The sequence below is a fragment of the Rissa tridactyla genome, chromosome 20, assembly GCF_028500815.1.
Source record: "Rissa tridactyla isolate bRisTri1 chromosome 20, bRisTri1.patW.cur.20221130, whole genome shotgun sequence".
Classification (NCBI taxonomy): domain Eukaryota; kingdom Metazoa; phylum Chordata; class Aves; order Charadriiformes; family Laridae; genus Rissa; species Rissa tridactyla.
The window spans coordinates 6922183-6944302 of NC_071485.1; the positions used below are offsets into that span (position 1 = coordinate 6922183).

The 22120-nt window shown below is 39.5% G+C and overlaps 2 protein-coding genes across 2 annotated transcripts in view; both read left to right on the top strand.

Moving 5' to 3' along the window:
- Window positions 1-414: 414 nt before the first annotated feature.
- Window positions 415-14818, top strand: BNIP3L (BCL2 interacting protein 3 like). The gene is made up of 6 exons (XM_054224824.1): window positions 415-605; window positions 5882-6068; window positions 7780-7852; window positions 9659-9762; window positions 10569-10718; window positions 11994-14818. Exons 1-6 carry the CDS (start codon window positions 518-520, stop codon window positions 12040-12042), a joined length of 651 nt encoding a protein of 216 aa, XP_054080799.1. The 5' UTR covers window positions 415-517; the 3' UTR covers window positions 12043-14818.
- Window positions 14819-21276: 6458 nt separating this feature from the next.
- DPYSL2 (dihydropyrimidinase like 2) overlaps window positions 21277-22120 on the top strand; it is an 80375-nt gene continuing 79531 nt past the window's right edge. Inside the window, exon 1 of the mRNA XM_054224821.1 lies at window positions 21277-21627. The gene's annotated coding sequence lies outside the window, so the exon portion shown is untranslated. The remainder of the gene's footprint in view (window positions 21628-22120) is intronic.

The window sequence follows — 22120 nt, forward strand, 5'->3', positions numbered from 1 at the left end:
GAAAGAGGGGAGCTTTAGAGTAGATATTATGAAGAAATTCTTTACCGTGTGGGTGGTGAGCCCCTGGCCCAGGCTGCCCAGAGAAGCTGTGGCTGCCCCATCCCTGGAGGTGTTGAAGCCAGGCTGGATGGGGCTTGGAGCAACCTGGTCTGGTGGGAGGTGTCTCTGCCCCAGCGCAGGGGGTGGCACTGGATAGGCTTTAAGGTCCCTTCCAACCCGAACCATTCTACGAGTCGATGCGGGGCCTCCGAAGCGCGTCCCGCCCCTGTCCCCTCACAGCCCCGCGCACGCGCGGCGGCAGCGGCGGGACGTGCTCCGGCACGGTGCGCTCCATGGTGCGCGGCACGCGCGGCGGGGTGGGCGGCGCATGCGCAGCCCCGCGAGGGCGGGAGCGGCGCGGCCCCGGCGCCTGCGCGCTGTGAGGAGAGGCGGGGTGGCCGGGCCCGGAGCGGAGTCCAGGTTTGTTGTTGTTGTCCCAAGCCCAGCGGCTCCTCAGTTGCCGCTCCTCGCCGCCGCCATGTCCAGCCCTCAGGAGCCGCCGCAGCAGCACAACAACAACAACAACCCGCCGGCTGAGGGGACGCACATCGAGCCGGGCCTCAACAGTGAGTGCGGCCGCTGTGGAGACGAGCGCGAATGGGGCTGGGGGGCCGTGAGGGCCGCGACCCCCTTCCCCCCTTTTCCGGGCCGCCATTGGCGGAGGACGGGGCCGCGCGAGCCGCCGGGGGCCAATCGGCGGCGTCTGGTGGGGGGGGATTTGTGAGGGAAGTGGGGGAGGCAGCGCTTCGGCGGGGGCCGCCTGAGGGGGAGAGGGGCGGGAAGATGGCGGGGGGTCCCCGGGGCAGGGAGAGCCCAGGGGGCTGTGGGGAAATGGCTGGGGGCTGCCCGCCCAAAGTGGCATGAGGGGCTGTGGTGAGGGGCAGGCCCTGGCCGGTGGGTTTCGGGGCCTCGCAGGAGGGCTGAGGCGGGTCGGCCTCGGCGGGCGCAGACGGAGGAACGAGGTAGCGCCGTGGAGCAGGAGCAGGTTTGTTCCGTGGTTACACGGAGTTTATTCGACGGCTGGTGTTACCAGCTAAGATGGGGATACAGCAGGGTAGGGGGAGGAGCGTGACTGTGGGAATGAGTTTATTCAGTGGCTGAGTCAATAGCACTGACGTGAGCTATTTTCCTCTATATCCGGCATCTCTGTCAGCTGCTCTGCTGCATCCTTTTGTTCCTAGGATAACACTAGTAAGACACGTCGGTGGGTTTTATGTAGGCTCTCATACTTGGCAGATGCTTTTCCTTCGTTTTAACTGGCTACTTCAATGTGTCCTTTTATTTGCTTGTAATTATTAAGGATACAGTAGTCGAAGAGGTGAATAAATGGCATTAATGATTAACTGTTACCTTCGTGGTTTACAATGAAGTTAACCTGACCACGAAATATAGTGGTTGGTTGATCTCCTGTAACTCAATGGGAATTGTATTAAAGAAGAATAAACTATGCCCATTTCATAACACTGCTATTGTGTTATGGTAACACTGCATCTTGTGATAACGATGGCAGTTTACAACAATGTTCACCTGCATCAAATAGGTGTTTTAGCAAATTATTCAGGGCTGTTAGCATACTTAAATAACAATTATACTGTCTTAAAGTTGCTACATACCTACCGCCTAACTCGATGCCTACTTCAGAAGTGGACATCTTTGATGCTTCTCTATGTTAATATTTCCTTTTTGTTTTCTGTTAGTATGGTAACTTTGTGGGACACGTTAATCTGCTGTAAGATAGGAGCAACAGGAGTTGAGCACGCTGTAAGCCTGTGCTGGATCTGCCCGTGTAGATCTTATTGCTGGATCAGCACATAAAGGCTTAGCAAAATCAATGTGATTACTGAAGGTGGTGAGCACAAGGTATGAGAGGAAATGTTTGATAGTCTGTGCTGCGTGAACAAAACAAATGCAACCAATCAGTTCCATGTAGGCTTAGTGCTGCTTTCAGATGTTCAGCCGCTCCACAATGCTTTGGTGTTGTAGGTACGTTTTCTGCCATTATATAAGCTTTTCAGTGAACCTTTTCAGACTAATGAGCTTAGACACTTATTCATTTTGTTCTGTATGTCATTTGTGCAGGTTTAGGGCCTTTCATTCAAAGATCCCTTAGCCCTTGAATCGAAGGTCAGAAGACCTGGGAATAAAACTGGTAACTGAACCAATGCTTTGTTGGGTTAAAAAAAAAAAAGCTTGCTTGCTCTGGGAATTCTAGATGCTTCCTATATTTTAATTATTATAAAGGTCTGTTACATATTGACAAAAAGAAATCCCCCACCTTAGGGAGGAGCCCATCTATCTCTGTCATGGAAAATCTGCTTAATAATTACCATTATGGGAATCTGAACAGCTTTCTTCACTCTCTTTTGATTTTTTTTTTTTTAATTGGTTAATGGTGTACTTCATTGTAAAAGTGATATTTCTTAGTTTATTCAAGTAGGCCATGGCTGGCTTCTTGGGAGCTGCTAGTTTGGTTTACTTTTATATACAAAAAATGTATATTTGTATATAACATATATTGTCCTTGGTACCTCCACTCCACACACCCAAGTGAAAATCACAGCGTGAATAAACAAAATGAGACCCCTCTTCCCCAACACATTTAGCTCATCTTGTTCCATAACTTCACCAGTTACGGAAAAACATGTAATTAAAGTATATCAGTTCATAGAGAAATAATTAGCCTTAGAGCATGGCCAAAATTCAAACAATTTCGGAGAAAAATACCATTCCTATAAACAGTTGTGGGTTGTTGGGTTTTTTTTTCCCCAAAGTGTGAGTTGCGTGATTTGTGAAGGGAGGAAAGTTCTATGGCATTTCTTGATTCTACCACTCTTAATTTTACCATATTTCTACTTGAGAGTAAAATGGGATGTAGAGATATGGTAAAATTAAGAGTTCTCATGTGGGTGATTAATGTAACTTCCTTAGTTTTGAAGGAAGCTTGGGGCAAAAACCACTCTCTGTTACTTGAGCAGTTTATTGTCAAAGATATTCCTGTGCATCTTTTAAAAGCAGAGAAGCAGAGATTTATGTTCCCTTTAATCAGAGTCTTCGAAACTACTGGGGCTTTATGGCTCCCTCTCCCAAACCGGTTGTGACTGCCAGTGGGAGTATGTAGCATGTTTTAGCTTGATGTCAGATTACGCTTCCTTGAATGTATTTTGACTCATTAAAAGTGAGGTCAGATGGAGAACGTGCTGCTTGTCATGTAAACTACTGCTCGACTCGCTGGGACTCTTTACTCACAGTTTAATTTGAGTGTTCTTGCTAGTATGGCCACAACACGTTTTAGATAAACGGCAAGTTTTGTCAGTCCCGGATAAACGTTAATAAGGATTTTGTTTGTGCATAATCTTAAGTGCTGCGGAGGTGTGTTTAGTAGCTGCATACTTGAGCAACCAGTTCTGATCATCTTCCGCTGGGCTTTTCTCTGCCTGCGCGTGGTGTCAGAGGAAGACCTCTCCTTGCATCTTTGCCTTCTGTTCTTTTCACATTGTTCGTCACTCACTGCTGATTTTTTAGTAATACATGTCTTTGCAGATCCTGACTATTATAATTCTCCCAATAGATGCTCTCTACTCCAGAATGGTTATTGGGGACCATACGGCTTTCTGGTCTGTCTTCTAATTGCATTTGCCACATGCCTTTTCTGCAGGCGTGGCCTCTTGCTGTAAAGGTGTTGCTACAAGGCAAGTCTACCTTCCTGATGTAGTTCTTACAATGTGGCCTTTTTATTTTGAAATTTAGACTTCAGCAATCATCATAAATCCGAAATAATACAGTCTCTGTGTCTCATGCTGACTAGTCTGAGCAAAGGCTGCCTTTTCCCAGTTAACTCTTCATTACCCGAGAAACCCAGTATGTAGTACAGAGTTGGTATACATTGTGTGATTGTGCACAAGAGCTCTGTGTACACCCTAAATTCCTTGTTTGTGAACACAGCTTGGGGAAACCAGACTGTAAACCACCAGGACTCTAACGAGTATGATGCTTCCATGGTCATCCGTGTAATGGCGTAGTTAATAATTGGTCCTGAGGATAAACCCCGTTTCAGCTTCACAAAATCAAGTTGAAAATAGGTGAACTCGTTATGACGTGTGTCCCTTCCTGTGTCGCTGATGCAGTTCACAGAGCCAAAACTTTGCTATAGAAATAAGTGCAGGCACACTAAGGTGCTTTTCAGAAATCAAGAAGTCAGTGTTAAAATTTAGAACCTGTACAAATAATGTTTAAAAAGTAGTTTCAGCTGTTGAATCTTTAGGCTCTTTTTTTTTCTTGACTATTTTTACCTCAGTGGTGAAGATGTCAACACCTTAAAAAGTGAACAATGAACCAAACGCAAAAAATCTGAAAGCGCTCACCTTCAAGTGCCATAAATTGAATTATGCATGAGCTGCGATGCTATAATATACATGTGTGAAATAGCTGTCTGACCGATAATGGGAAATTGCGTTGCATTGAAAACAGTATGCTTTTGAGAAACGGGAGATCTTTCCCTCCATAATCGTGGCTAATAAAGCGGCTGTATGGGTAAATGATTCTAGTTACATATCTTAATGAGAAGGCTGGAATTGCAGTTGGATAGGGAAAGTATTTAAATATTTGGAACAGATAAAACAGTAGAAGTCTGCTCTGTCTTAACCTGTCAGGACATTAGGTGGTATGTTTATGAATTAAGAATAATTCCCAAACCTATGAATTGAAACATGTCACTAATGAACAGTAAATACTGTTTTGTATTCTGTTACTTTGCATATTAAATGCATGTGAAGACATTTAAAAACAAAAATAAAAATACTCAGCCTAACTACAGAGTATATGAACTTTTTAGCAGATGCTTTTACCATTCGCGATACACTTTTGCACTTTTGTCAAATCTCAGTGCACCCATGGATATCCCAAAGCTAGAACTACAAAAAAAAAAAAAAAGGGAAAACCCAGTAAATCTCACCTTGTAGTCTGTACAGCATTCCCTGGCTAAGAAAAGAAAAAAAGGGAAGAAAGAAAAAGAAAAAAAGAGCCTGAAGGGATGGCATTGAAATTTTTAACTGTTATTACATGTGAGAATTCTGTATTTCTCATGCTACTCAGTTCCTTATTTTGTCTTCCTGGCAGTGAAATCTTTTAATCTACCTGCAATGACATGTATGTTAGTATGGTATTTTAGCTGTGTAAGGAAGCATAATGCCTACCTCAAACTTCCGATGGTTTGAATTGTGGTGTGACCCATTTATTAAGGTTATGGTAGGATCGGAGAGGTGGCAGATGGCATTGAATGGGAGATGTTTGTTAGAGGACGAGGGCAAAGGAAGCTGGATGAGGCCCGAAAATGGCAGTCTGCCTGATGTATGTAAAAATCAGGGTTTGATTCAGGGCCTTTGGAAGTAGAGGGAAGAAGGAAAATATAAAATTGCAGCTGGGGGAATGGTATAGAAGGGGGCTAGGGGATGAAAATTTTGTTTCAAAATGGAATGTAGAGGTAGAATAGGGAAGCGGGGTGGTTAGTGTAATTGAGTGATACGTAGAAAATTGAAGCTTCAGACTGCAGAGAGAAACATGAGCTATTAAAGTATTAATAGTTGAGGAGAGGGGGGACATTTTATTTGACTAGTTCCAGAGGTAGGCAGCAACAAAACATAACTTTTTAGGGTGGTGGTGTTGATGAAAGAGGAAGAAACATGTCACTCCTGCCTCCCGTACATGTTTATGAGCTTTTTCCCAGCAGCAGTGTATGTTATCTGAATTCGCCATGTTCGTGTTTTTTTCTGCGTGTAATTGATAAACTTGAGGTGGGTTTTAGTTCCACTGCTTTTAATGAAATGATGTCTGTCTGGCCCAACAGGTTCCTGGGTGGAGTTACAGATGAACGGCAATGGCAATAGCAACGACAATGGCAATGGGAAAAATGGAGGTCTGGAACATGTCCCTTCATCATCCTCCATCCACAACGGAGACATGGAAAAAATTCTCCTGGACGCCCAGCATGAATCAGGACAGAGCAGTTCAAGAGGTAGCTCCCACTGTGACAGGTAAAGAAGTGTTTGCTGTCCTGCATGCAGTTTATTGCAGTTTTTATCCTGTAGATGTTAATGGAGGGGTAAAGCTTTTTCTCAGGCTTAAGTTTGTCATGCTCCAGTGTTTGTAGTACTTGCTAGCTCCTGATAACGCTGTCAAATAAGACATCTGACTTGAAAAACGCATTGTTGCTACAGAAAGCTAAGGAATCCAGGAGCAGGAAAGGCGCATCAAGACCACAGTTAAATTTCACATTGTCATAAATCACATATGGTTTAAAAAATATCTAATTTTACTGGCTTTTTTTTACTAATTTTATTTAGCAAAGCATAATAAAATGTATCACCGGACTTAACAGAAAAAAAAATTCTAGAATTTGTACTCCGTGCTTTCAATATTCCACTTTTTTATCCTGTGAAGGCAAAATGTTTCCTACCTAACAATATAATCCTTTGAGACACATGTGAGCATTATGATATTCTTCTAGAAAGTTTTGGGGCAGTTTTGGAAATCCTTGAGTGGTCCCGTTATATAATTTTAGCTGTTCTTCTGCTCCTGCCTCCTTTGGTTTTGCTGGATGAAAGCTGTCTAACTGTCACATCTACTGTGTAGCTTATATAAAGTGGTTGATCAGATATAAAAGCTATTTAAAATTAGTTAGGCCTGATTTAATTACTGAATGTAGTAGACAGTTTTGAAAATAATCCATATGAGTATTTCAAGTAGAATGGTTACATTTATAGAAAATAAAGTTTGTTACATCTGTGGTGCTAAGAAACTAGCTATAAGTGGTTTAGTACTTTCCAGTCCAACCAGGAATGTTTGCTAGGTGATGGTTGTATAGTTTCTTTTACTAGCATAGCATTTTTTTCAATCATTGCCTGCATTTTCAGTGAATGAAGACAGAGCCCTTTCCCCCCCGCCCCATCTTAATTTTCCACTTGCTAACTTTTTGGTAATTCCTTTCCTGTTTTGACAGTTGAACTAACATACAAGAAAGGGGAGGTACTTTGACATTTTGCGTTGTTTTTTAAAAGTTCTAAACAGTAAGTTGCTCTTTAAGTGTGGTGTTTTGGGGTCTCTTTGAATATTTCTAAATGCGCCTTTTTCATGAAAGCTTAAGTCAGGTTAAAAAGCTACCTGTAGCATTTTAATGACAGAGACCTGCATTGGTGTATCACACAGTATTTCGTATTGTTCTTGGCTTAAATTCTCTAGCGTTTCCTTGGTTGAGGTGTAATAGGTGAGATTCATTTCTTGAGTAGATTACCAAATTTTTAATACTCAACCTGAGGCTAACAAGGGGAATACGTGTTCTTGCCAAACATTAAAAGGTGTTTTGATGTGTGGTGTTTCTGCATGTGATGATACAAAAAGAGGTATAATTCACAATACTGGCAGTGTCATCTAAAAGAAGGAAGGGATCTTCATCTTTTGTGTAGCAGTTGAAGTTTTGGGCAATGCTTCCTTTTCTTCGGTTGAGGGACGGTCAACCCTGTTGTGAAAGGTAGGATTATAAATGAAAAAAAAAATTAAAAGATGAGTGGTGTTGGAAGACTTTCTAATACTGATATATGTGATCTGAAGGGTAGCATAGTCTGTAACTCGTCCGAACAGTGTGCAGAAGTGGAAATGATTCGACTGAGATGCTATTTACAGTAGTGATTCTTTAGGTGACAGAATGTAGTATGACAAAATGACATAATGAAATCAATTTCTCTTTAGCCCTTCACCTCAAGAAGATGGACAGATAACTTTTGATGTGGAAATGCACACAAGTAAAGACAGTAGTTCTCAGGTATTGTCTTCATTAACTTTTAAAATACATTAACTTTTAAAAAATATTTTAAAGTTGTGGATATTGTATATATGTCATATATTTATATAGATCGGTATTGGAAGTACTTGAGGGGTAGAGCAAGCTCTCTGTCATGTTAAAAGGTCTAAAACATTACATATTTTACGTGTCAAAAGAAAGCATTAAGCTACTGCTTTATAGGATTTATTTTTTTTAAACTGTGAGGCCCTAAACTGGGCTGTTACCTGCAGTACACGCAAATGAATTAATAAACCTGATGTATTCAAAATTTGGAGGTGTCCCTTAGTCATTTAGGTAAGACAGTTTACTTGTCTCATACTTTGTTCTTGCAGGTTTTTATTCTTTTTTTTTAATTTTTATTAGAACTTTATATAGTACCTCTCTGTAAATAGATACAGTAAATACTTTTTGTGTACTCAAGCTTATGTCAGTTTAACTAAATTATCTTTTCTTTTAAGGGGCTGTTTTCGGAATAAAGTTTTATCAAATTAAAACACATTCCAGAACAATTATTTTTAACAACAAGGCAGGGTTAGTAACGTTTGGTTAGGCCTACGTTCTGTATTAATTGAAATTTGACTTGTAGAGATTAATAGCTTTGGAGTGAAGGGAAAAATGAGGCTCCTTCTCTAAAGCTGAGGAGTGCCCTGTTTAGTAGCAGTCATATTATTGATTAACACTCTGCTTAAACTGTGTGTGTCAAACCTGTTTTGTTTTTGAAATGTTTGTATTTCTGCACAAGATTGCAGGATGTTGCGTTTATTGCTCTACAGATAGTCAGCTCACATGATAGTGAGTAATCTCCACAGTACAAACTGAGAGGAGACTAATGCTGAACTCTTAGTTTGATCATTTAATAGAATTTGCTGTCTTCAGCAGTATAAATAAAAAACATTCCTGGAAGAATGAAACCTTGCATTTAATTTTGTGAAAGAGCTGGCGGAACAGTAGGACTGTTGCACTTCTGCCCTGTGGAGCCAGAACGATGTGAATGAAGTTGGTGGTTAGGTCTGCCATCTGACTTCTGTGACTCTCATATTTGATTGCTTCTGGTTTTGGTGTGGTTCCCACTTCGATGTTGTAAGTGGTTTGTCTTATTTTACTAAGGGTCACTCAGGAAATTGTTTTAGTACTAAAAGTTTGTGCCAAAGTCAGTGGTGTTCTCTAGTCTTTCTAATCTGTTTTTTTCCTGTATGGTAATGTTTGCATGTAATGGTGTAATGTTGAGTGTTAGGATCAAGGCAGTTGTACCGAGTGCTTGCTGCATCTGGGACGCACCCAGTAGAAGCTGCTAGTTGCAAGTAATATAAAATTTAAATGATTAATAACACCTTTAAAAAAGTAAAAATACTGTTTTTGAAACCTTTTTATGTAGCTGTGTTTCTGTGCTGTATCCGAGTTCTGTGCATTTGATTTAAATCAAATGCCATCAGCTTAAAGTTTTTGCCGTTTTTTGTTTAATAATTTTTGCATTATGCTGGTTTATTAAATTTAGGATTAAAATAATCCTTTTTAGTTAGTTTAAAAAACCAACCAACCAACTTGTTATGATGTTGAAATCCTGGATATGGTAATTAAATTTGTGGCGTGCTGATTTCTGCAGATCCTCCCCTTAGCATAATGAAATCTCTTCTGAATAATCAGTAGTCCAAGAACACTTGCTCGTTTATCAGGTGCCACCATTTGGTGCTTATCACTTTACCACTGTTGTTGTTGCTCTCAGTGTAACACCGAAAGGAGGAGCTAATTGAGTGTTAATAAGGCTTGTCCCATGTCTATTTTCAGTCTGAAGAAGAAGCCGTAGAAGGAGAGAAAGAGTTGGAAGTTTTGAAGAAGAGTGCAGACTGGGTGTCAGACTGGTCGAGTAGGCCTGAAAACATTCCTCCCAAGTGAGTTAAACTCTTTTTTTAATGAATATTCTTTTATATGAAGGAGAAAAGAATCATAGGTCACAATTGTATGGAATTACTCTGGCTCTCCAAATAAGATCATCTTTGAAAAAGATGGATTTCTCTTTGGTGAGGCTAGAAAAAAATCAAAACAATGAAGTATAAAAATCTTAATAGCAACAGAATTATCTTTTTATTGAAAGTAATATAGATCGACAGCAAGCTGATTACGAGGTTTCTTGACAAAATTATAATTATTGGGAGAGCTGAGTACTTGGAGCTGGGATTCATGGGATTTAGTTTTGGCTTATCGACTGGAATAGTGTTGAGCAAGTCTCCTAAATTCTCTGTACCTTTTTTTCGTTCTATGTAAAATATGTAATGTTCATCCACGGAAGGGGAAACGTTGAGATCCTTGAATGCAAAGCATTTTTATTCAAATAGAGGATGCTGTCTAAATCTGTCAGACTTCTGTATCTCTGTTTGGAACAAAAAATGAGGCTCTTGCTAACAAATCACATCCTGAAATTCCCTCTCTCCGACCTACCTCTCTCTTCAGCTTCTGCTCCCTTTGTCTCTGTACTGTCTGTGTAAGTGGTCTCTCCACAGTACCTCCTATTATTCTCTTTGATTCCTTACTCTGCGTAAGGGATCTCTTGCTTTGATCTCTAGCTCTTTGTACTCTTTAAAAAAATGTTCCTACAGAGATCTGTGCATTTGTGTGCAAAGAAAGAAAAAAAGGAAAAAAAAGGAAGGAAACAAAAAAATCTTGTTGAATTTTTTCCCCCCTCCCCCTCTTCTTTCAGGGAATTTCATTTCAGACATCCTAAACGTTCAGTGTCTTTAAGTATGAGAAAAAGTGGAGCAATGAAAAAAGGTGGCATTTTCTCTGCAGAATTTCTTAAGGTTTTCATTCCATCTCTGTTCATATCTCATGTTTTGGCTTTGGGACTAGGGTAAGTATTAACCTAATTCTCACTTCAACTTTTGCATCTGGCTTTGCTTTTTCACTTTACTTGTATGTCAGGTGCCTGCTGAAAAGGGCTTTATCTAGAATAACTATAGAGTATTGTTGCACCTTGCTCAAGGTAGGTTTGGTGCATTTTTTTGAAATGCAGGAAAACTTTGCAGCTGTTCCAATTTTACAGACATTAATATGTTTCATTTCTAGAGTAGATCAAGTTTCTTCTACTGAAAATGCATGGATTATCATGAATTTGCAAATAACCTTTGCAATTATAATCTGCCATTTGATTACCCACACCTTCCACTTATATGATTCAGGTTATGTAGGGAAAGTAAGAATAGAATAGGTGGAAAACTGCAGTAACTTTTACTAACCCTTACAAGAACAAATAACGATGCTGAAGTTCCGTGTGTATGGCACGTACTCTGTAATTTTCAATGTCTAATGCTGCAGTTGTGTGATGTTACTGAAAGTCAAGGTTTGGATATTTAAAGAAAGATACATGAAGTGTATCTACACTGGATGTGTCCTGCAAGATCAGCTATGACTCTGCTCAGCAATGTTTTCATTGCCTGCGTAATCCGACATAATCTCTGAGCTTCCTTAAATCCTTATGTTATGTTTATCCATTTTATGTTCTTTGTGATGGGGGCAAAGACATGTACTCAAAATATGTTTTTATTTAGCTTCATATTTATTTTTGGGGGTGTAGTTCAAGCATCATTTTAAATTCTTGTGCACTAACAAATAAGGAGGATAGAATACGTGGGAATATATTGTATGATATTTGTATGATAGAAAAATTGTATATTTCTGTGACGAATTAAATCTTGCCTGGATTTATTTGTTAGAGGTCAGCGTTTGCGTAGATCCTCAATGCTCAGTGTTTTAAACCTCACCCCCTCCCTTTATAGGCACTACTTTGTCTGTTTTACCGTAATAATCTGGGAGCGTGGCTCGGCTGTGCAAGAGCCCCCATGTCAGGTACTGGACAAACAACGCCAAAGCTATTGGACTGGGGTTTTCAAATGAGCTTGAGACTGGAAAAAATCCACTTTTACTGAATGTTGGTGGCATCGGTCCTTCTAGGCTCATCTGAAAATCTCACTCTTTAAGTAATTTTATAAAAGAGAAGTGAAGTCCTTGGAAGAATCTCATCAGACTTACTTGAAAGACAGACTAGAATAGCTGAGTGCGCGAGGACTGTTTGGAAAACAGGGAGTATTTCAGTGAAATACGATATGCCTTATACTTTTTATTTCAGCATCTACATTGGAAAACGACTGACCACACCTTCAGCCAGCACTTACTGAAAGATGGAGTGCAAAACCTGGAAATCCACGTGACCTGTGAAGGTGTTACTGTCTCATTTAGTACATTTGACTTGAGACCATTTTAAGCATGACCCTGACTTCACCCTTTCCTTACATATCCAGGTTTTCGCTAACTCTGGAATTCAGTATTGTGTTGGAACTCTGTTGAGGTGTTTCGCTATCCACATTCTTTCCCTCTCTCCTCCCATTCCCCTGCCTCTTGGCCTGCAAGACACGTCAGAGTTGCTGAACGGAGTTTACAACTGTCTATATGTTGCAAGGGCTTCTCTCAATGCAAAATGCCACCAGCAAGTTTTAATTTTATCAGTGATGCTGTTGCCTCCTTAGTGCAACCTGACTTAAATTGCAGTTGTGCATGGTATAAATGTTGGCTGTATTATGGTGATAAAATTAACAGTCTCTTTGGAAGAAAATTACTGATTGGAGTGAAAATGAATTTTTCTTTTGAAAAAACAAGCTGTTTGTGAAATAAATTAAGAAATCACTGGCAATAAAAAAACAGTTTAAATCGGCTTTGGGGGGGAATTTACTTGGCCCCTTGTATTGGCTAACGCCGTTTGATTTGCAGGAGGCAAAGACTGCATAAATTTTAAAGTAGGATAACTAAATCCATCAGCGTATTTTATTAATAGGTAATTGTTGTAATCTTGTCTTTTCTATGAAGTCATCTCCTTATTCCTTGTAGGAAAACCTGTCTGATGCCTAGAAAATGTTAGAAAAATTGCATTGTTTGCATGTGAAGAAGCTTTTCTTTTCCTTACCTGTTTTCTTAAGGGAAAATTTTAAATGTGAAATTTTCCTTTTAAAAGTAGTTTTAAATTAAGGAAAAACCCAACAGCTGTAGGTGTAGTTAGACTTTGTATAAAAGAATATGATTCTGTTTGTTGTGGAACCATTTACAATTATGATGATATGGCAGTTTCAGAAGGTAAAGCGTTTGACCTATCGTTAAGGGGGACAATCTTGCAGGTGCGTAGAGATTCAGAAGTTGTAAAGCTCTGAAATGTCTTCTGCAAATGAGTTTTCAATATTCCTATCTCACTGTTTACTGTACAATCTCCTCTGGGGATCCATGGAATCCGAAAGTCGTTCGTGATGTCTCATGTTAGCTAGACTTCTCACTAATGTTGTTGAACTTTTATCTTAGGGAACATTAAGCCTTGTCCTCCTTCAGTGACACTTCTTTTCAAAATGTGAAGCTTTAGTACCAAATTGTTACAAAGCGTTGGGACAGTCTTGTCCTTAAATAGATTTTATTGGATTTCAGAACATGTAGCATGACTCTGAAGGATAGAATACTCTTTTTTTATATATATATGAATATATAAAAAAAAATATGATATAGACTTTAATACTAAGTATTTAGGGAACCAATGCTAATTTTAAGACTAGCAAAAGTCTCATTTAAATAAAAACTTTAGTAGGCTGACCTGTAGAAAATGGTAAGAAAATATAGTCAGCCAGTTTGGAGAGAACAGCTACCTATAATTGTTTGCTTGCATCAGACTTTTTAAAGTTGATTATTTGGTATAGCAGTGATCGCTTGAAACAGTTGATGCAGAGAAGCTGAATCCCAATTGAAGTTTGATTTAAAAGAACTTACTTAGCTCCCGGGAAGTAAAAAAGTTAAGTATAAATCCACCGCTAAACTGTATTTATTTTTATTCTCTACTTCCGAATGCCGTTAGAGAATGCTTTCAGGGTGAAAGGGCAGTCTAACAAAAAGTTCTGTTGAAGACATCTGCTTTATTTTCTTTTAGTTGTGAATACTTGAGTTGCCTACAACTGCGTATTTGTTTGAAGCGTGGACATTGGGTTTCACCCAAAGGTGGGGGAGGGAAGGGGGAAGTGGTGAAGGGTGTTTTAGATGGTATCAAGTACATCATTTTACAGTCCTAAAAACTGAGGGGACAGGGGAAAGGCTGAAACACTTTCAGTTCTAATTACAGCACCTTGTTTTGTATGGAAATTGGAATAGTGGAAAAATAGATCTTTACTAAGTAGGGAGTACTTTTTTTCAAAAAAAGTAATAAAAATTACCCCTTTCTAAATTAAAAGGTAATTCTTCTTCAGAAGATCTGATAAATAATATTTCAAGCTTGTGGCTAGAGTATCAACACAGCTTATAATATTTGAAAGAGCTGTGAAGTAAAAATTGTGAAAACTAGAGATGAGGAATGGATACGTGATCACTGTAACACTTGGTAGGATACAATGCAGTATTTATTGATACCCTGCTATAAGCTTTGGATGAAAGTCTACAACTTCTTGTTTTACAATGAACAGAAACAGATTGTTGTATAATTTGAAAAGGGGTTTCAACTATTGATAGTTGAAGTTTTGTTAAGATAAATGTTGTTTAAAAAGCTTTATACCTGTTTACAGTTTTGGAAAAAAAAATGCAGGCTTCATTTTTCTCACATTCAGTGAAAACTGGCCTAGAATATTTGTAAATAGGATCAAGAAAAAAAAAATGCATAAACTCGCACATTAAAAATGCAGCAGGCTAACTTAACTGCAGCAAATGCATATTTACTTACTGTTTTAAAAAGTGAAAGCTGAAGATTGTTAGAAATTCAAATTTTTTAATTGACATTTGCTGAAATATTGGAGTTAACTGAGCCAAAGTGATTATGCATTCTTCATAAATTAGTTAGCACTTTGTAACGTTATATACAGTTTACAGTACATGTATAAGTTGTAGCTTATAAACATTTTGTGCCATTAAAGCTCTCACAAAACTGGTTGTCTGAAATTACTTCATGTTGCGTCTTTTTTCTCTTTCCTTCTTTTATTTTCTTTTTTTTTTTTTACAGGACTGCTTTGTATAATGTTTTATGAAACTATTGTGTTCTGAGTTATATGAACATTGAAGCTGCTGTTTATAGACTGGAATGATCTTTTTTTGAAAGATTGCTTGGGGTTTGTTTTGGGGTTTTTTTTTTTAGTGACTTGAGATCATCCGCTTCTTTTCCTGAAGCACTTAATAAAAATATTCCCATTTTCAGCGATGTATACCTGCGCTAAGTCCTCCAGGACCTTGTCAAGGAAAACTTTTAAAGCAAAATAATGTAGTGGCATATGAAATGTAAAGTAGAATTGATGAGATTTTGTATAATTGGTCAACTCTGTTGTACTCCTTGTATTTATCTTCTGTTTCCTAATTCTGTTAAATTTGCAGATTAAAGAATAAGGGACATAAACCCTAGTTGTTAATCTGCCTCCATATTCTTGGTTCAAGAGCACTGGTTATTTCTGGGAGTATCGTGTGAAGAGTTGTTCATTCTAAGTGTGAAATGTCATCCTTCTGATACTGTTCCTGCCCATTTTAGTTACCTGGTGATTGTTTTACATGTTTTTAATGTAAAAATCCAGAACTTTGTGAAAGCGGGATTTATTTATTTTTTTCTGAGGAATAAGATAAAATTATAAATCCAACTTGCAGAAAGTTTAGACGTCTGGGAATTACAGTGAAATTTGGACTTGAAGTTGTGAATTACTACTACTTTGAAACAGCTTTGGAGAGCAGGGTTGTAGGGCTTTTGAGCAGATTGTTTCTCTGCAGCCAACTGAGATAAACACATTTACTTAGTAGGTGTTGCAGGGAAAATAATTTCATTGTGTGTTTCGAAACCTTTTTAGTTGTATTGCAATGTTTTGCAAAGGAATAATAAGATAATATTGCATAAAGCAGCAGTATCTTTGCACTAATATTATTCTGGTATAAATCACATTTTGATAAGAGTTTGAGGACTGTCTTTTAAGTTGTTGGTTTTTGTTTTTTTTTTTTAATTCTAGTTCAAGAGTGTTTGAAGAGAAGGGATTTATTTGCATAGTTATTTTAGAGCAGCATAGTGATATTACTTATCTGTTCAACTAAACGCAATGTAGCTAGAGAAGTGAGCTGCATAGTGTCTGCTTTTCTCTGTAATCAGCACCAAAAAAGTGTGTTTTGTGTTAAATTCTAGGAAAGTTACCTTCTACCTTTAGTTAACTACAATGCACCTAGAGATTCAGCTAAGTTAGCTATTCACGTGAGACCAACACGGGATATTAAGTTCTACTTGGACTCTGTTTTCAAACTTAACTGTATATATATGAAAAGATGAGAATTTACTTTGAATTCTGTCTTTTATGAAAAAGTTCTATATAAAAATGTTACTTACACATTTGTGTGTGTGCATACATGTAAAAATCCTATCTAAAAAATGAAATCCTGATTCTGTGCAAGCGTCTGTACGATCTTTGCCTGGTAATTGGTTATATATGAGGACTCCGTTGTCTTTTGGGTCTTGAAAACCAAATAAAATGTTAGGACTCTTGAACTATGCTGCATAGTTCAATCATCACTTTAAAAATGAAACTAAAACCTTAAGATACTCCTGGAAGAATCTTGTGCTGCATACGGCATCCACATGAAAAAGAAAAAGCTAAATTAATTTCTGCTTCATTAAATCACTCTGTGTCCTGCACTGCATGTCAGCTTGGCGAAGCGCAGCTGACTCAGCCAAACTTCTGCTTGCAGCACTTAAAGCGTGATTCGCCTTGACATTAGGGGGAGAGCGAGTGGTGGTTTTGCATTAAGGAAAGTAAACATGACTTAACTTTTTGAGCTGCTGCCAGAAAATTGAGAGTATGGAAACCAGCATTGTCTATTTTCAACTGTTTCCTAATGCTTTTCTGATAAGATTGTGGAGTTTGTTTAGAGAGACTTTTTTTTTTTTCATTGGTACATTTTGTTTAACTTGCAGCTTGTTGTCTAAAGATGAATGAATTTTAATGCTTATTCTAGAGTATATAATGAAAGGGAAGAATAGTGAGTCCTACAACTGTTTACAAGTTGTTACAGTTAAGGTATATAATTTAGGTCACAGAAGGACACGTATATCCTTGCAGAGATTTGGGTGTATGGAGTTGTTCTGGACCTCCCACTTGATTCAGCTGTTACAGCCTTTAACTTACATCTTTCTTTGGACCAAAGTTTAAATTTCAGCCGCTGGATCCCAGAATGCCTTTCTGTGGTAGATGAAGGAGCCTTTGACCCTCAGGTGCATATTCTTTATAGACTGTGTCTCCTAAATTAATGTTTTAATGAAAATCTCTGTATTTTAAGACAAATCTTCTCTGGGAATTTTCCAACCTTTTACTACTGATGTGTAACATGCATCTAAATACGTGGTGGGAGACAGTCATTTATCTGTGACCAATAGAAGAATTATGTGTGCAAAATCTTCAGTGAAAGATACTTCTTACCCCTCCTTTCCTAAAAAAACCCAATAAATATTCGTCATTTACTTTAAAAATGTTACATGAGTTTTTGATCGTACAAAATGTAAAAGGTGCGTGTGTGGCACTTCAAATGGAAGCTACGCTCATCGTTCTTCCAGATTGTTTTGTGAACAGGAGCAAGTGATTTGCTTGTCCTTCAGGTACTGTGGAGAGCTTTTGTGGAACCTCTCTGACAGATCTGCAGCTGGAACAACATGCCTCCTCTGCAGCTTACTATTGGTTGAAAACCTCTTGCTTCTGCTTTTCTATTGTTAACTGTAAAGTTCATTGCTTGGATGCTTCTCATCTTGCTTCATTGCACTCCTCTGGTCTACCCAGTCTTCTCTGAGCGCTCCTTCCGTTTCCTTCGTTTGCTTGTATTTTCATGCTGCTTCTCATTTCTGCTCAAATAACACGAGTGAGCACAGTCTGAGAACCCACCTATTTCATGAAGAGTTTCAGTTATTGAGGCAAAATATTGCCTTGTTTTGTTGTGTATTTCCTGGTTCCATGAGCTCTGCAATTTCTTCAGGTAGGTATGTGGCCACTTACGCAGCTTCAGATCTCGCGCTCGTTAGAGTCTGAGGTTGATCTGTGTAATTGGATCTGGTGAAGCCCAGGAGGGTGTGTGTTCAAGAGTGTCTGTTTTGCTTTCACCTCAAAGGAAGTAGGTTATAAAGTAGTCTGTCGTCTTTCTAGGTAAAGAGGGTAATGCAGGCTTAATAAGTAAGCTAAATTGGGATTCGACTCCAAACTTGGCATCCTCTTCTGGATTTTTCTGTCTGAGAAGTCCCCTTGAAGGCCTGGAGGATGTGTTGTGACCAGTGTTCATTTCCAGTGGTGCTGGATAAAACCTAATTGCTACAGCTCTGAATTTCGTACAGAATGGAGCTTGCAGAAATTAATTGCTATTTCTGCCAGTGTTTTGCTTGTGGTTGGAGATGAGGTGAAGAAGAAGCTATAGCTGCCAATATTTGAGCTTCAGAAAGAGTAGCGAGGTGCTGGTGAGAAGGTAGTGAATCAAGCAGGCCCTGACAAAAGTCCTGGTTGTCTGCCTGGTACTCCAGTCTGGCTCAGATGGTTAGAAATCCATAATAATAGATTATTACCAGGGGAACAGCCAAGGTCTGAATGAAGTGGGGAGACTGGCCTGGGACAGCGGGGCAGGTTTGGCCTGGCGGTGCAGCCCCAGCACTGCGAAAGAACAGAGCGCTCCTTTTCCTGGGGTTATCTAGGCGGCTCCAGTTGCAGGATTCTGCTTTGTAAAAATACCGGTATTTTTGAAAGTACTGATAAGGTAGGAACAAATGTTCGTATCGGAGTCAATAAGAGCGGGATGGATACCAGAGTTAGATTTTTTTTTTTATTAGCCTGAACTTTGCAAACCCAGAAGTAAACCCTTGTAGTGCGTATGACTGTGCTGTTGGGAGTTGGAGCAGTGCTCAGATAATTTTGCAATGAGTGTGACATAAAAATCTATTTGTATTTATAGGCTTTTTAGGTGCTGCTGAGTTAGCTGGGTGTGAAGCTGTGTGCCTAGAGTGCAGCCTACAGTCTCCCTTGGAGGTTTTTTTTCCTCTCCCATCCTAGGCTGTACCAGTACCAGAAGACTACAGACTTGCTTACCTGATGGACCTGTTGTCATTTTATTTTTGAGTGAGAAGCAATTGACAATTACAGCTGCTTCTTTAAGAGCGCTGTCTGACAGACAGAATTGATCTCTGGGGTTCCTACCAATGATCTGAATAGCTTGCTTCATCCCGTGACAATATTATGTGCCCATTTCCTATTTCTCCTCCTAGACGGCAGCTGCAGTGAAGTACCTGGTGTAATCACAGCATGCGCTTGCAGGCCTCGGTTTGCAGCACTGCAGCTTCCCCTGGGCTGATGTTGGGCTTTGCTTCCGTGTGCGAAGAATTGGGTCTTGTTTAGTTTAAATTAACAGAGATAGCTGGGGAAAGTCAGAACAGAGTCCTAGCTTTAAACTCTCTGCTGTCTTTTCCCGGGGTTACAGGCATGATTGGGCTATCTGCGTGGAGGTGAATTGCCTTTAATATATTTGGGATAGAAATACAAAGACTGTTAGCTGCACAGTGTCATAACAATGAGTTAAAATTATCAGTGACAGAGGAAGCTTATTCCTCCTGCTGAAACTGCTGAAGAAAAATACGAATCTCCAGAACGAGCAGGAAGTTCTTGTGTGAATCGCTGCCAAAAGCCTAACACTCGGAAATGGATTTTTGCTATGCATGGTTGTTTTGCCTGCGCTGTGTTCTCTGTGCAAGTGCATGTGTGTGTGTGTATGCACGCTGGAGTGGGAAAAGGGAAGGAGAGGAGGAGTGGCAAGATAAGCATCAACAATAAGAGTGAGTCCTTTCCCAGTGCTGTAACATTTTCCTATAGGCTTCCCTGCTAGGTGAGAGATAGCGGCTGCAGGAGAAGCCTCCCCAATTGGCTGCTAAGGCAGTGGTATGATATGTGATGTCACCCCGGCAGCCCTATTCACAAGATTGTGTTCTGGCACTTTTCAGGCTTCGGTTTTTATTTCTCAGCAGAAATGTATGTGTGTGTGAGAGAGAGGATGGTGCTGGAAGATGCTGTGTTCCATTTCCTTCTGCAGAAGTGAGAGTCGCTTCTAAATCCTTAGTCTTCCACTTAGAAATGCAGTCAGAGCAAAGTTAATGTAAAATTAGTTGGGAGGGGGAATTAGATTTCAGTAGTTCTGCACAAGAGTTACGGGTTTCTGAAGAGTAGGCAAAGAGCTTCTGGAAATACTTAACGCTGCTGAATGCACGAGGAAGACAAATGCAGTGGCGCTTATTAACATAAGTATTATGTTAGTTGTGAGCATTTATGAATAGGTAATTGGATGAGTGTAACAAAAAAGAAGGAGAAAAGGCATACCAGAAGAGATTTTCTTCCCGCCTGTGTCTCTCTCAGCCCTCTGACTCAGGTTTTGTGATACTGAATTCTACAAACATGGGAAGATGTCTTCTTTTGCCCCAAAGCGCTTGTATGCTGTTCTTGATGTACACACCTAGTTGAGCATGCAAATTTGCATGCATAATTGACACACCCACTGAAAGCCAAATCAGCACAAGCTACACAACTTCACCGTTTATGCCTTTTTCTTACCAGTTTATTTTATAATTTACTCCTTCTGGTGAATTTGAGTTTGGTTTTGTTTCTAATATGTGCTTTACTTTGAATTTGTTCTCCAAGTGTTAAGGATTTTTTTGGTTTTTAATTCAGCTAGAAATGTGAATTGTGGCCTTGTTTTCCAGGATGAGTAAAGCAGCAGCCTTCTTTATGCCACTGACTTAATATTGACTCTAGGAAGCTCTTGGGGACTCGGTCCTCATCTGTAAAATGGAAATATTAACCTACCGTAGAAAGGTGTTAATGATGTCATTTAAAAGCAAAGGGTTTCTATAACGATCTCAAACACCAATGATGTTTTTTCCAGATTCTCAGCCAGTGTAGGTAATTTTAGTGTCAGCAAATTGTATCCTGGTATGTGCTCTTCTGACCTGTTCTGGTTTGATTAGTTTTTGAAGTAGATTATATGGTATGTCTGTCTCTGCTTAAAAGGCCAGATTTGATGACCCATGAAGCAATTACTAAATTTATATTCCTATAAAAGAATATTCCTATGAGACTCAAATTTGTGTGGAACTCAATTTTTGGTGAGGTGTTTTTGTGGGCCATATCTTAGTGAAGTAATGAGATGGTGGTCTTTAATCTTAAATTACTGAACTGGACTCGCATGTTAGCATGCTGAGTCAGTAATGGTATTTTTAATCTCTATTTTTGATAGATAAAGTGTAATGTGAATATTTCACATTCATATACAGTACAACATTGTATTTGTTCAGCGTGATCAGGCAATGTGATTGCTGTATGAACTGTACCATGAGGGTCAGGATCTGAAAACCTATTGCCTTGTTTCTGCAGTTAATTAATACCTGTGGAGCCTCACTGGAGAGCAGTGGGTCTGTGTTCGATGTCTGTGGGTATCGATTTATTTGTGTGAACCAAGCTGTGGGATTATGGCAGAATTCTGTCGTGCAGCATAGCTGAAGCCTATAGACATACTCGTGCATTAGAATGTAGATGATACAAAGTGGGATGACTGATGCTGTCATGTTAAGGTCCTTTCTCTTTCAGTGCATCCACAGAGCCTGTTATTTAATCTATTCCCTACCGTTTCTATCAGCAAGGAAATCTGCATTGTTCTCCAGGCAGAATCCAGCGGCCTTCCCAGACCTCCTATGGAGAGTGATGAAAACCTCATTGGTAAGCCTGAAATGCTTTTATCGCATGCAGTGGGGCGGTGAGCCAGAAACCTAATGATGATCTCTAGAGGTTAGGCACAGCGATTAGAATATTGGTTGGACAGAATAATTTAAACCTCCTGAAGGCTTTTCTCCAATGCACTACTAAAGATCTTCTTTTGACTTTAAGAGAAACGAGGCTTGATTAATGTTCAAATGTACTCTGCTGGCACCACTGGTTTCTTCCCTAGAACTGTGGTTGTATTCAATCATCAATCAGCTGCTTTTTCCTTTTCCTGAAGTTTCTATGTCTTTTTCGTCAAGCTTCTAAAAGCTGGCTTAAAAATATTTGATTTTTATCATCTCTGCCTGGAATAACAGCTTTCGGGTGGATGAACTGTCCCATGCAGGACTGCGTTGGCTGTAAGACCTTCTCTCTAGATTCTGAGACACCGTCATGGTGTCAGAGGGCTCTGTATGACAGATAGTGTGCTAGAGCTGGGTGACACCCCTGG

Excerpts from the sequence above, each read along its gene's own strand:
- BNIP3L (XM_054224824.1), top strand. The coding sequence starts at position 518 with ATGTCCAGCCCTCAGGAGCCGCCGCAGCAGCACAACAACAACAACAAC. Across the intron at positions 7,853-9,658 it reads GTAAAGACAGTAGTTCTCAG|TCTGAAGAAGAAGCCGTAGA; the intron begins GTATTGTCTTCA and ends GTCTATTTTCAG. Across the intron at positions 9,763-10,568 it reads CCTGAAAACATTCCTCCCAA|GGAATTTCATTTCAGACATC; the intron begins GTGAGTTAAACT and ends CTCTTCTTTCAG.